Source organism: Medicago sativa, chromosome 5 (genome assembly GCF_051527215.1).
Source record: "Medicago sativa cultivar Bolivia chromosome 5, Bolivia_mono, whole genome shotgun sequence".
In the NCBI taxonomy this organism is placed as follows: domain Eukaryota; kingdom Viridiplantae; phylum Streptophyta; class Magnoliopsida; order Fabales; family Fabaceae; genus Medicago; species Medicago sativa.
In genome coordinates, this window is record NC_140753.1 from 5,097,022 (window position 1) to 5,107,368 (window position 10,347).

The 10,347-nt window shown below is 35.0% G+C and overlaps 1 protein-coding gene and 1 pseudogene across 7 annotated transcripts; one reads left to right on the top strand and one right to left on the bottom strand.

The window, feature by feature from the left end:
• Positions 1-25: 25 nt before the first annotated feature.
• On the top strand, positions 26-6,796 carry LOC146919403 (PPR containing-like protein). Of its 6 annotated transcripts, none has more exons than XM_085712754.1 (7): positions 26-357; positions 488-601; positions 685-873; positions 1,181-1,330; positions 3,932-4,144; positions 5,838-6,084; positions 6,364-6,796. In XM_085712754.1, exons 2-6 carry the CDS (start codon positions 572-574, stop codon positions 6,075-6,077), a joined length of 822 nt encoding a protein of 273 aa, XP_085568880.1. In that variant the 5' UTR covers positions 26-357; positions 488-571; the 3' UTR covers positions 6,078-6,084; positions 6,364-6,796. The 6 variants fall into 6 exon arrangements, with proteins under 6 accessions (XP_085568880.1, XP_085568883.1, XP_085568882.1 ...); XM_085712757.1 differs by having other exon boundaries at positions 47-357; positions 6,367-6,796; XM_085712756.1 differs by having other exon boundaries at positions 47-357; positions 6,402-6,796.
• Positions 6,797-6,907: 111 nt separating this feature from the next.
• LOC146919404 (flavin-containing monooxygenase FMO GS-OX-like 4) lies at positions 6,908-10,347 on the bottom strand (annotated as a pseudogene). The gene is made up of 6 exons (XR_015011489.1): positions 9,689-10,347; positions 8,809-8,879; positions 8,356-8,508; positions 8,158-8,240; positions 7,543-7,868; positions 6,908-7,264 (listed from the first exon to the last, which is right to left on the bottom strand). The product of XR_015011489.1 is annotated as a flavin-containing monooxygenase FMO GS-OX-like 4 (transcript).

A 10,347-nucleotide genomic window follows, 5' to 3' on the forward strand; every position in this document is an offset into this window, starting at 1 on the left:
TCCAAACTGCTGCAAGGAGAAGTTTAATTTACCCGTGAAAGCTCACACATTTTAATCGTGGAGTAGTGAAGTGTTTCGCGTTCAAACCTCAATCACTATATTTAATATGCAATGTCTACCGATACCAATTGAGTTAAAGTTCATGGAAAGAAACATTTTTCTAGTCACACCCCTGTAATACTGGTTACACCCCATAGATGACAAAATTACCCTTTATTAAGATTTAATTCCCAATTTTACCTAAAAACCCTTTCAATCGTTCTCAAGAGAAAAACCCTTCTCTCTTCTTCCAAAACTTTTTTTCTCTCCACATTTCACAGCAGGATCGATCCTTTTCTAGCAAGATTTCGAAGCAAGGTTAGAAAATTGTGCTCTTGATTCATTTATGATTTTTTTACCCTCATTTCAATTCATGAATTTGAATTTGATTATTTCTGTGTTCTGGAATTATATACAATTGTTGTGTGTTCTGGGTTTGTTGTGACAGAATGCAACTATACAAGTAAACGCAGAAGCGTGCGTGAATGAATGAATAGAACACAAATCAGTTGAAGCAAAACAATCAACAACCATGTGGAGATCACCTCGATTTTCGTATCTCGTAAGTTGTTCTTTCTTTCTCTACCATTGACGTTGTTGAAGCTTATTTTCTCATGAAACTCGTGTATTTTTTCTGTTTTTCAGGTTACTAGATTGAGTCAAGTTAACATAAATGTCAATCGATGTTACAGTCAAATGTTGTCCCAACTATCATATTCGCAGACAAAATCTGAATCTATTCCTTCTGAACAGAAAGCTAGTAGAGAAATACCAAAGCATTATATTGGGGAGAATGTGTCTCGAAAAGATAGAACCAAATTTCTTCTCACAACAGTATGTATAATAATGTGTGTTATCATAGTTTTTTTTTTGGGGGGGAACTCGGTATTTGGTCCAAGGATTCACTAATTCGAGGACCAATTCCATAGTGGGAGCTCAATTGAAGCGAGAGCAAAGTTCTGTATGGACTAGTCCAACACAACGTGAGACCTAGTGAGTAACACGCTCCTAGGTCTCGACTCTCGAGCCTTCACCATGCCAACCACTTGGGGGTGAAGGGGTTTGACTATTATATTGATAGTTTGAGTATGGTGACGGGTTTCAATTTTTTGTTGTTTTGATAAAATCCCTAATGATGCAGCTTCGTGATATGGATGATACCGATAGTAAGGAGGCTATTTATGGTGCTCTTGATGCATGGGTTGCTTGGGAGCAAAATTTTCCAATTGGTTCATTGAGAAATATATTGCTTTGTCTTGAGAAGGAACAACAGTGGCATAGGATTGTTCAGGTATGTATCATCTGTGTGTGTGCTTTCTCTCTTTTTTCTTCTCATGCATTATTCTTGTTAAAATAAAGCTTGTCAGATGAAGAGGATTAACAAATAGATGAAATTGGTGATATTTACAAATGAAATGGAATTGGATTATATAGACTTAGAGTAATGCTATTTGTCACTGATTTCTATTTCTATTTTACATTACCCAGTGATGAGATCTCCCAAAACTTGATTGGATGCCGTATGATTTATGACTCGGTTTCCGATTTATGAATGGATATCCCATCAAACAACAGATTGGTTGCTAAAGTTCTGTTTTTATTATCGGATAGATTTCCTCTGTTTTGGAACTGTAAGTGAGATTTGAAACGGGTCTCCTGAGGGTTTTTTTCTTTTACATTTTTTTAAAAAATAAATAATAATAATTTGTTACAAAAGATTTATACAAGAGAAGAATGCATAAAATTGTGATATTTGACCAATTTGGTTATGGTTGATCATACATGCTGAGAGTGGGTTGTTATTATTTGTAAGTGTTACATGCTGCCGTACAGGATTCTTGCATTTCTTGTGAAACGTCTCTCATAACAATAAGCACTTTCCATAGACTTATCATGTTTTTGAAGCAAATAGAACTTAATACAATCACCTAAAGGCTCTAGAACTGTAAAAAATTACAAATATTTGATGAATATCTGTCATAATGGTAAATTCATGTCGACAAACAAATGAATTGCCATCAATCGACTTAACATGTGATAATGTTGACAATTTGAGTTGAGCACCATGAAAATAGTTTGAATGTGCAGAGAAAAATAAACCAGAGATTGGACAGTTTGATGGAAGAGGTTTATATTCAATAATCTTTCCTTTGGCTTGCATAACTTCTCCATTTCCCTACTTAACTTTTGTTTGAATTGATTGGTTAATGGATTTAACAACTGATAGACATTGAGTCATGTGACTCGTACAACCATTGTTGATGAGCCAAGTATTCAATTCATATGAATTGAGTGCTTGTGATTCAATAAATAAATGCTCAGCGCTCACATTTACCTGTTTTTTGGGTTGTTGTTGACTTGAGACTGCATTTTATTTATTCTGCAATAGTTAATCATTGTGGCCTAGTTTTTTTTTTTCTCAAAAAATCACAGTGAAAAAGAGGTTTATCTTTGAAATAACAATCTGTCTTGTTATTTGTTCGTTGGCAATAGGAACAAGGGAAAAAATCACCCTTTCTTGAAGAACCTTCATCTTCCCTCTATCGTTATAGAAAGATTGGATTTTTCAGAACGCCTTCCCTTGTTTTTGCTTGAAAGGCACCTTCACTAACTTTATTATCTTTTCTTGAAACCCTTTGCTCTCATGCATGAAGCTTGCTGATTCTGTATTCTGAGACTTTGCAAACTTTTGAGGCACTGAAACCATGATCTTTGCTACAACCTTTTTATCTGTAAATGCCTCACCAAGATGCCACATTTGATTTACCGCTTCCATTTACCTGCAAGAATTATCTTTGACAGATTCTTTGTCCATCATCTTCATCAATTCAATTTCTCTCTGCAATGTGAGGATCCTAACAGATCTAACCATGTTACTGCCCTCAAATTCATCTTGGACAGTGTCCAATACCTGTTTAGCTGTTTCCAAGTCCATGATTTTAATGAAAATATGATCTGTCAGTCATGAATGAAAACAAGTGATGGCTTTGTTTTTCTTCAGTTTCTTCTCCTCATTAGCTTTTATTTTAGAAACGTTTGGATTCTCTCTCAATGGCGGTGAATCAGCTTCAGAGATCACAACATTCCATAAAGCTTGAGACCCCAAATAAAACTCACCTTGACAGCCCAAATGTGATAGTTTACTTTTCATCATTGACCATTGTGATTGCAGATGAAGAATTGTTGGAAATAGACACATTTGTACCATATTTGCCTACAAGAAATATCTCAACCTCACTGTGTTTAGCCCTCAAATAAAGAACTTTTCCTCACATCCCGAAAGAAAATGGCTCTTTGATACCATGTTGACAATTTGAGTTAAGCCCAGTGAAAATAATGTTTGAAGGTGTTGAGAAAAATAAATGAAAGATGAACAATTTGAAGGAAGAAAGTTACAATAAAAGAAAATACCTATAAATTGGCTTACAGAACCGAACATTAACCCCATAAAAAAAATCTAAACAGCATCTGTGTATTTGGTTAACAAGAATGACTAACAATATAAAGAATTGCACATCTGCAACAGGAACAGAGACTATCTAGATTTTATCTCAAACTTATTCAAAAATAAAATTTCAAATAAGGCATAAATGCATAATCTCATAAATCTAAGAGATAAATACCTTTCTTTTCATATACTTCTATTGATTGGTTAGTTAGATGATATCATGCCACAAAGTTTATCAATTTTGTATAACTCATCCTAATGATTAGATACTTTTTTGCATGTATTGTGAGTTTTTATTGCGTAAATATGTTTGCGACTAATTTACTAGTAATTATTTTTGTGAACAAAGACAAACCCAGAAAGAAATTTGAGTTGACCTTTTTTTATCAACATTGTGGTTGACCTTAGTACTATTTATTCTGATGCTTTAATATCTTGTCCAAGGTAATTAAATGGATGCTGAGCAAGGGGCAGGGGACGACGATGGGAACATACGGTCAATTGATTCGAGCGTTAGATATGGATCATAGAGTTGGAGAAGCACACAAATTCTGGGAAATGAAAATTGGCACTGATTTGCATTCTGTTCCTTGGCAGTTGTGCCATCTCATGATATCAGTATATTATCGGAACAATATGCTTGAAGATCTTGTTAGGGTAAGCTTTCCCAAATAATGGAAATAGAAATTTGGTTTTCAATTGATTCCCATTCTAATAGTGTTATTAATCGATGTGGCTGATTGCTGACCTCATTTAGTAGAATAAAGCCTGGTTATTATGTTGTTGCAAGCTATTATTAGTTTCTTTTGGTTCTACTATACTAAATTGATTGGTTGATGGGACAAATCTCTTTCAGTAGAAACAAAATAATAGAGAGCAATGCTTGTGTCAAACGCTTTAACACACTCCATTGGTCACACTCTCTCTAATTGGTCCACGTCATCCATATCTTGAAACATTTTTTGGCCAACCGCTTATTCAGGTTACTGCATCTTTTATTTACTTTTTTAATTTAGTCTTCTACCAAGACCAGCATAGGGAAGCAATTGATATTTCTCCCCCGTTCAAACCACCAGGACCATCCCTTCATCCAACCTTAATCCACCTCCATCAACAACCACTCAACTTCAAATTTGTTGTCAATCTCTCATTATGACCTTAACAAAACACCAACTCTTAATCCACCATAAACCTTCTGTTCAACCACATCATGGCCATTTAAATTTTAGATCCACCAAGTACAAGCAAAAAAACACCATGGTTCTCTCTTTTCAATCAAATTGAACCACCGTCCCCGTGAGCTTAGCTCAGTTGGTAAGGACAATGCATAACATATGCAAGGTCCGGGGTTCAAACCCCGGACACCACCAAAAAAAAATCAAATTGAACCACCACGCCGCCTTACATGCACGCCATCAACGCCGGAGAATGTCATTTAGGTTCGGGCACCATCCGACTTTTATCTCACAAACCACCATACTTGACGGAGAAACGTCACAAGGGTCACACAACGAAAGGGAAATACACTATCAGTGGTGGCAGACACAAGTGGTGGTGCACCGATGCAGAATCTGAAGGGTCATGGTGGACGGTGGTTTAATGGAGTTTTTTGTTGATGGTGTTTTAGTGGGATTTGTAAACAGTAACCAATACTCAGAAATGGAAAAAAGAATATAAAAAAATAAAAAGAAAATAAAACAAGCTAACTTGGAAAACCGGTTATCAAGTTAAGGTTTAGAATTATATGGATGACGTGGACCAATTAGAGAAAGAGTGGCCAATAGAGTGTGTTAAAGCGTTTGACGCTAGCATTGCTCAGTAATAGATGCTCTTCATTTGTTGAAAAAATTGATTTTAAAAATATGTCTTGAATTGAAGTTGATGAAAGCTTAGTTAATACAAAAAATACTGCAGTGTCCCTTCAAACATAGTTACTGGTATTTTCACTATAATGCGCTTTTCTCCTACTTCAAATTAGCTAAATTTTGACTAAAATGAAATTGTAGCAGTCAAGAAGCAGAATAGCTACCACATAATCAATGAATACTGTCATAACTATGTTGAATATGAACAATGTCAGTGGATAACAAAATAATAGTTTAGCGCTGATGAATTTTTGGTATTAATGGTATGTAAAAGAACAAGATTAAATACTTAACTCGCTTAACTCGGGTCATTTCAAATTTCTTTTGAGGCAACAAATCAAATAATTTTCTTATCTCAGTTGATTATGTTATTGTACTTCTATGGGTAATATTTTGCTAGCCTCTCTTACACTTTGTTGATGGCTATATACGGTTATAGTTCAATTAACTCACAGTTAACCTTTGTTTCATGTCTTGATTAAAAGCTTTTCAAGGGACTGGAAGCTTTTGATCGTAAACCTCGGGATAAATTAATCATTCAAAAAGTGGCAAATGCATATGAGATGTTAGGCTTGATTGAAGAGAAAGATAGAGTAATGGAAAAATATAGTCATCTCTTCACTATCAAAGAGGAAGCACCGACCAAGAAAGGTGGAAGGAAGTCAAGTGCTAAAAAGAAGAAAGGGAAGCCCGATGAATCTAGAAAGGACTCTGCGGACAAGTAGCGGTAAGGTAGTATCATATACTTAATAATTGATTACACTGTTAAAATTGTTTGGTCAGTTGATTTTTAATCTTGTACCGATACCGTTACAAAATATTTCAAGAAAAAATCCAGGCTGAATTGCAAGACAAAATTAAGTTCTGTTGTAGAAGAAAAATGCATTTCTGTTTCTGGACATAGAACTGATTCTAATTTTTTCGTTTTGACCAATTGAACTATATGAAGATAGAACTTGAGGCCGTTTATTTTTTTTACTATTCTGAAATCAAGCTTTCCATGACTTGCAGCAGGATGTAGGATTTAATCGTTATATTGTTTTCAACAGCATCAACCAAATTTGGGAAGAGTGTAGTTCAAACCATTTTTTTCCAAGCTTGGAGTAGAAGCAAAACACCATGCACCTGGGACACATGTACTGAACTGCTGATCAAGTCTTCAATGTGTGGATATGAGTCTAATGAGTTGTATGGACGCTATAATGTTATTCGTTACATGGCAGAACAAGAATTTCATGAACTGATATTACAGATTTAAGTATACTGATACTTTGATATCTTAGTTTGTATTCTATGACGACCAGAGTTTCTCTGCTCTGCCTATGCATGTAAATTAACAATTCAAAGTTCCAAAACCAATCTCGACGCTAAATCTTGTGTATGAACATTCACTCGTTTAATATTCATTGCAAATAAACGATTCCATACCCTGGTTATTTACTTATGTTTATCTTCTTTTAAAAATAAATCTTTTTGTGAAGGCAGTAGGCACTAATCCATAATGTAACTATTATTTTAAATAAAAAATAAAAATATTAAATTAATTAAATAAAAATTATCACATCATTATCACTTGTTCATTAATGAATTATTGAAAGTATTCCAAACATATATAATTTACATTCTTATTTGCACTTTAAAGCTGACTTTTGATTGTTAAGAATAACACTGAACTAGGTGTATAGCGCATGAATGACTTGTACTTGATAAATCTCAAAACAATACATCATTATATCTGATAATTAGCAAATTCATGCTCAGCCTGTTGAACAATGTCATCATCATCCCACTCGTCACGATAAGTCTCAGGTCGCAAGAGCCTGTTCTTAGATGTAGCCATATACATTTGCGTTCTCCATTCTTCCATAGCAGGAACACCGCACTGATCAGCAATCCAGTTATTGTAGTCCCACTGCAAGAATACACATTCCTTAACATATCAGGTTCCATTAAAGGATAGTTAACTATTTACATCTTTTTGCAGTGTTTCATGATTGATGCCTTTTGAAACAGAACATGGTTAAAAAAAACCAGAATATTTTAGCTCTGTATAATTGCATTTGACTTCATTTTGTGGACAAATGTTACCTAAGTCTGAACAATTAAGAATTAGATACACATATGTCCACTATAATACAAGAAGAAACAACCTAACAAAAAAATTTGATATAACAAAAAATATAAAGGCACCTGAACATTGGCCGAGCCCGTGCCCATATTATGAGTGTGCCTCTTAGGAATGCCAGATTCTTCAAGTGACAAGTAAAAAGCCTCAATATCTTTAGTCATCTCCTCTTCTGAAGGAAGGGCAATGCGATTAGACAAAACTCCAGCTATCCACTTGCTCTGCAGTTCAAACAAAGGGAAAGGAGCAACCTTCCAAGGTAACCCAACAAAGGAAAGCCATGGAGCTAATGCCGGTGGAAAAACATATATGCTTGTAGAGCGGTCCAACACGATTGTCATCTACGGTCACCACGCCATTGGTTTCAAGGAAAGGAAAATCATACTTGTACCTAGAAAAGGAACAAATGTACATCAACATTGGTTCACTTTTTTCGTTTAATTAATATGCAAGACTTTATGTCTCAGTTGCAGGTTACTTATGCCTAAATATATTTGAGTCCTCAACATGGTTTTAAATTGCAGTTATGCCTGTCGTTGCTATAACATTGCTATTTTGACATTGTCGGTAAATGTGGTTCCTCCAAAATAGTTGTATTGCAGCCGCATTTGCGATTTAAAACTTAAGTCCAAAATAGAAAATGGTTTAAAAGAAAAACTACTAGAGAATGCTAAGAATACCCTGTGCAATGTACAATGAAGTCAGCAATAACTGCATTTCCATCTTTGAAAACCACTGTACCATCTTCATGAACACTGTCAATCTGCATTGTTCAAGATCAAGAAGATCAAACAATCTAAGCAACAGTTATCCAAACAGTTTATGGTTACTAATGTCATGATGGCCATCTAATTCTCACCATAGATAACAAGTTTTACCATAGAATGAAGCCACATGTTATCATGGCCAGGTAACTTTCCAAGCTTATCTTCTTCAACAGATCTAGCTGCAATATGAACTTCTTTAGCAACGGTTGCCACGTCTCGAGAAATATCAACCGCACTGGCAGCACCACCTATTAGAACTACAACCTACCCAACACAAAAAATGGATAGAAGTCATGAAGACGAAATATGATTGTCTTTTCTTAAACTAAGCATATGTAATATGTTCGATGGTGCGTTACATTGGACACGGACGTCACTTTGGAGACACAGCTACATAGTAACTTCAATTTTATATGTTAAAAAAATTATGAAACTGACACTACTGACCAACGCAAAACCAAATGAGCTATTTGAATTTGTTGACTTTGGAGTACTATTGTTTTATTTTAACTAAAAAAGAATCCTAATGGAACTAGTATCAATATAACTAGCCATATCACTTACTTGATCTTGAAAGGGCTCGGGTGTTCTGTAATTATGGCTATGCATTTGCTTCCCTGGCCATGCATTAATGCCTGAAAAAGGTTATCCGAATTGTTAAGTTGAATTTTGTTTATAATTTGAGTCTATCAAATATAACCTTTTTTAAAAAAATTATTTCTCTTTCGGCTGTTGAAATATTAACAACCTATAACAATAATAATAAGTACAATACTTAAAAAAAAAATTAATTAGTATGAACATTTAGCGCGATGTATTTGAGTATTAAGTAATTTTTTTTAAATAGCAATAAATAATTTAAGGTTAAAATTTGTACAAAGAAAATGTTGAAGTATTTTAAAAATAAGAAATAAATTCTGTCAAAAAAATAAGAAATAAATATTTATTGACAAATCACAATGAATAATCAAATAAAAATTGGAAAAATGACCAACATTTTTGTTGAAAGGTAACATTTTTTTCAAGATAATTTTTTTTTTTCAAGTAGTCTGGTGGCTAGAATTCACCTTGTTATTTTTTTAATGAATAAGTGGTGTGTCCGGGTTCGGACCCCGGCCCCTACATATAACAATACATATCGCAGTCAACTGAGCTATGCTCATGGGGACTTTTGTAAAATAATTTCTTCATCATAAAAATAACAAACACTTTTATTTAATATAGTACAGATTTAGTTTAAAGACTAACAAGGCCACGTCATTCCAATTGAAAAAAAATAAAAACATAGATAACTTCATTTTAAAAAAGAAAAAATGAAATGAAATTGAAAAAGCTTGGATTAGAAAACAGAATTTACGAGGAAAATAATTCTCGAAATTCAAAACTTTATGAAAGTGCTAGAGTGGACCATATAAATACGAAAGAGACATGAGAAGAAAATAACCAGGAATATTGGGAAGTCTCGGTTGAAAATAATGTCCATTGCAAACAACAACAGCATCGTAAATCTCATCCACACATTCCCTCTCCACCGATCTAGATCTCACCGTCCATTTCCCACCTTCTCCCACCCCAGCAAACACCACCTCTGTCTTCAACCTCACCAAATCACCAATCTCAAAATCTTCAGCGAAATCCTTCAAATACATCAAAACCTCTCCATGACTCGGGAACCTTCTACAATCTCTCCCTTTCTCTTCTTTTCTTCTAAAAGGGTAATCTCGGAAACCCATACTCTCCCGAGGCAAATTGGTTCGGAGTGAATTGTATAGGCTCGAGTGGATAAGCTTCCGGTTCGGGTCCAAACCGAGTGGGTCGGATTCTATCTCTGGAGTATAGACCCATGAACCGCCCAATTCTTCTCCTCGCTCGAAGACTACTACTTGATGTCCTTCTCGTCGGAGCTCGCGTGCTGCTACTAAGCCTCCGGCGCCGGCGCCGATGACTGCCACGTGTCGGGGTGTGAGAAGTGGTGTTGCGGTGGGCATGATGAATTTCATTGGCGTGAACGATTTTGGTGTTGTTAATAAATGGAAGAATCAATGGAATAGAATCGTAATCGTAAGCCACAGGAATTATGATTACAGTATCATCATGTTCATT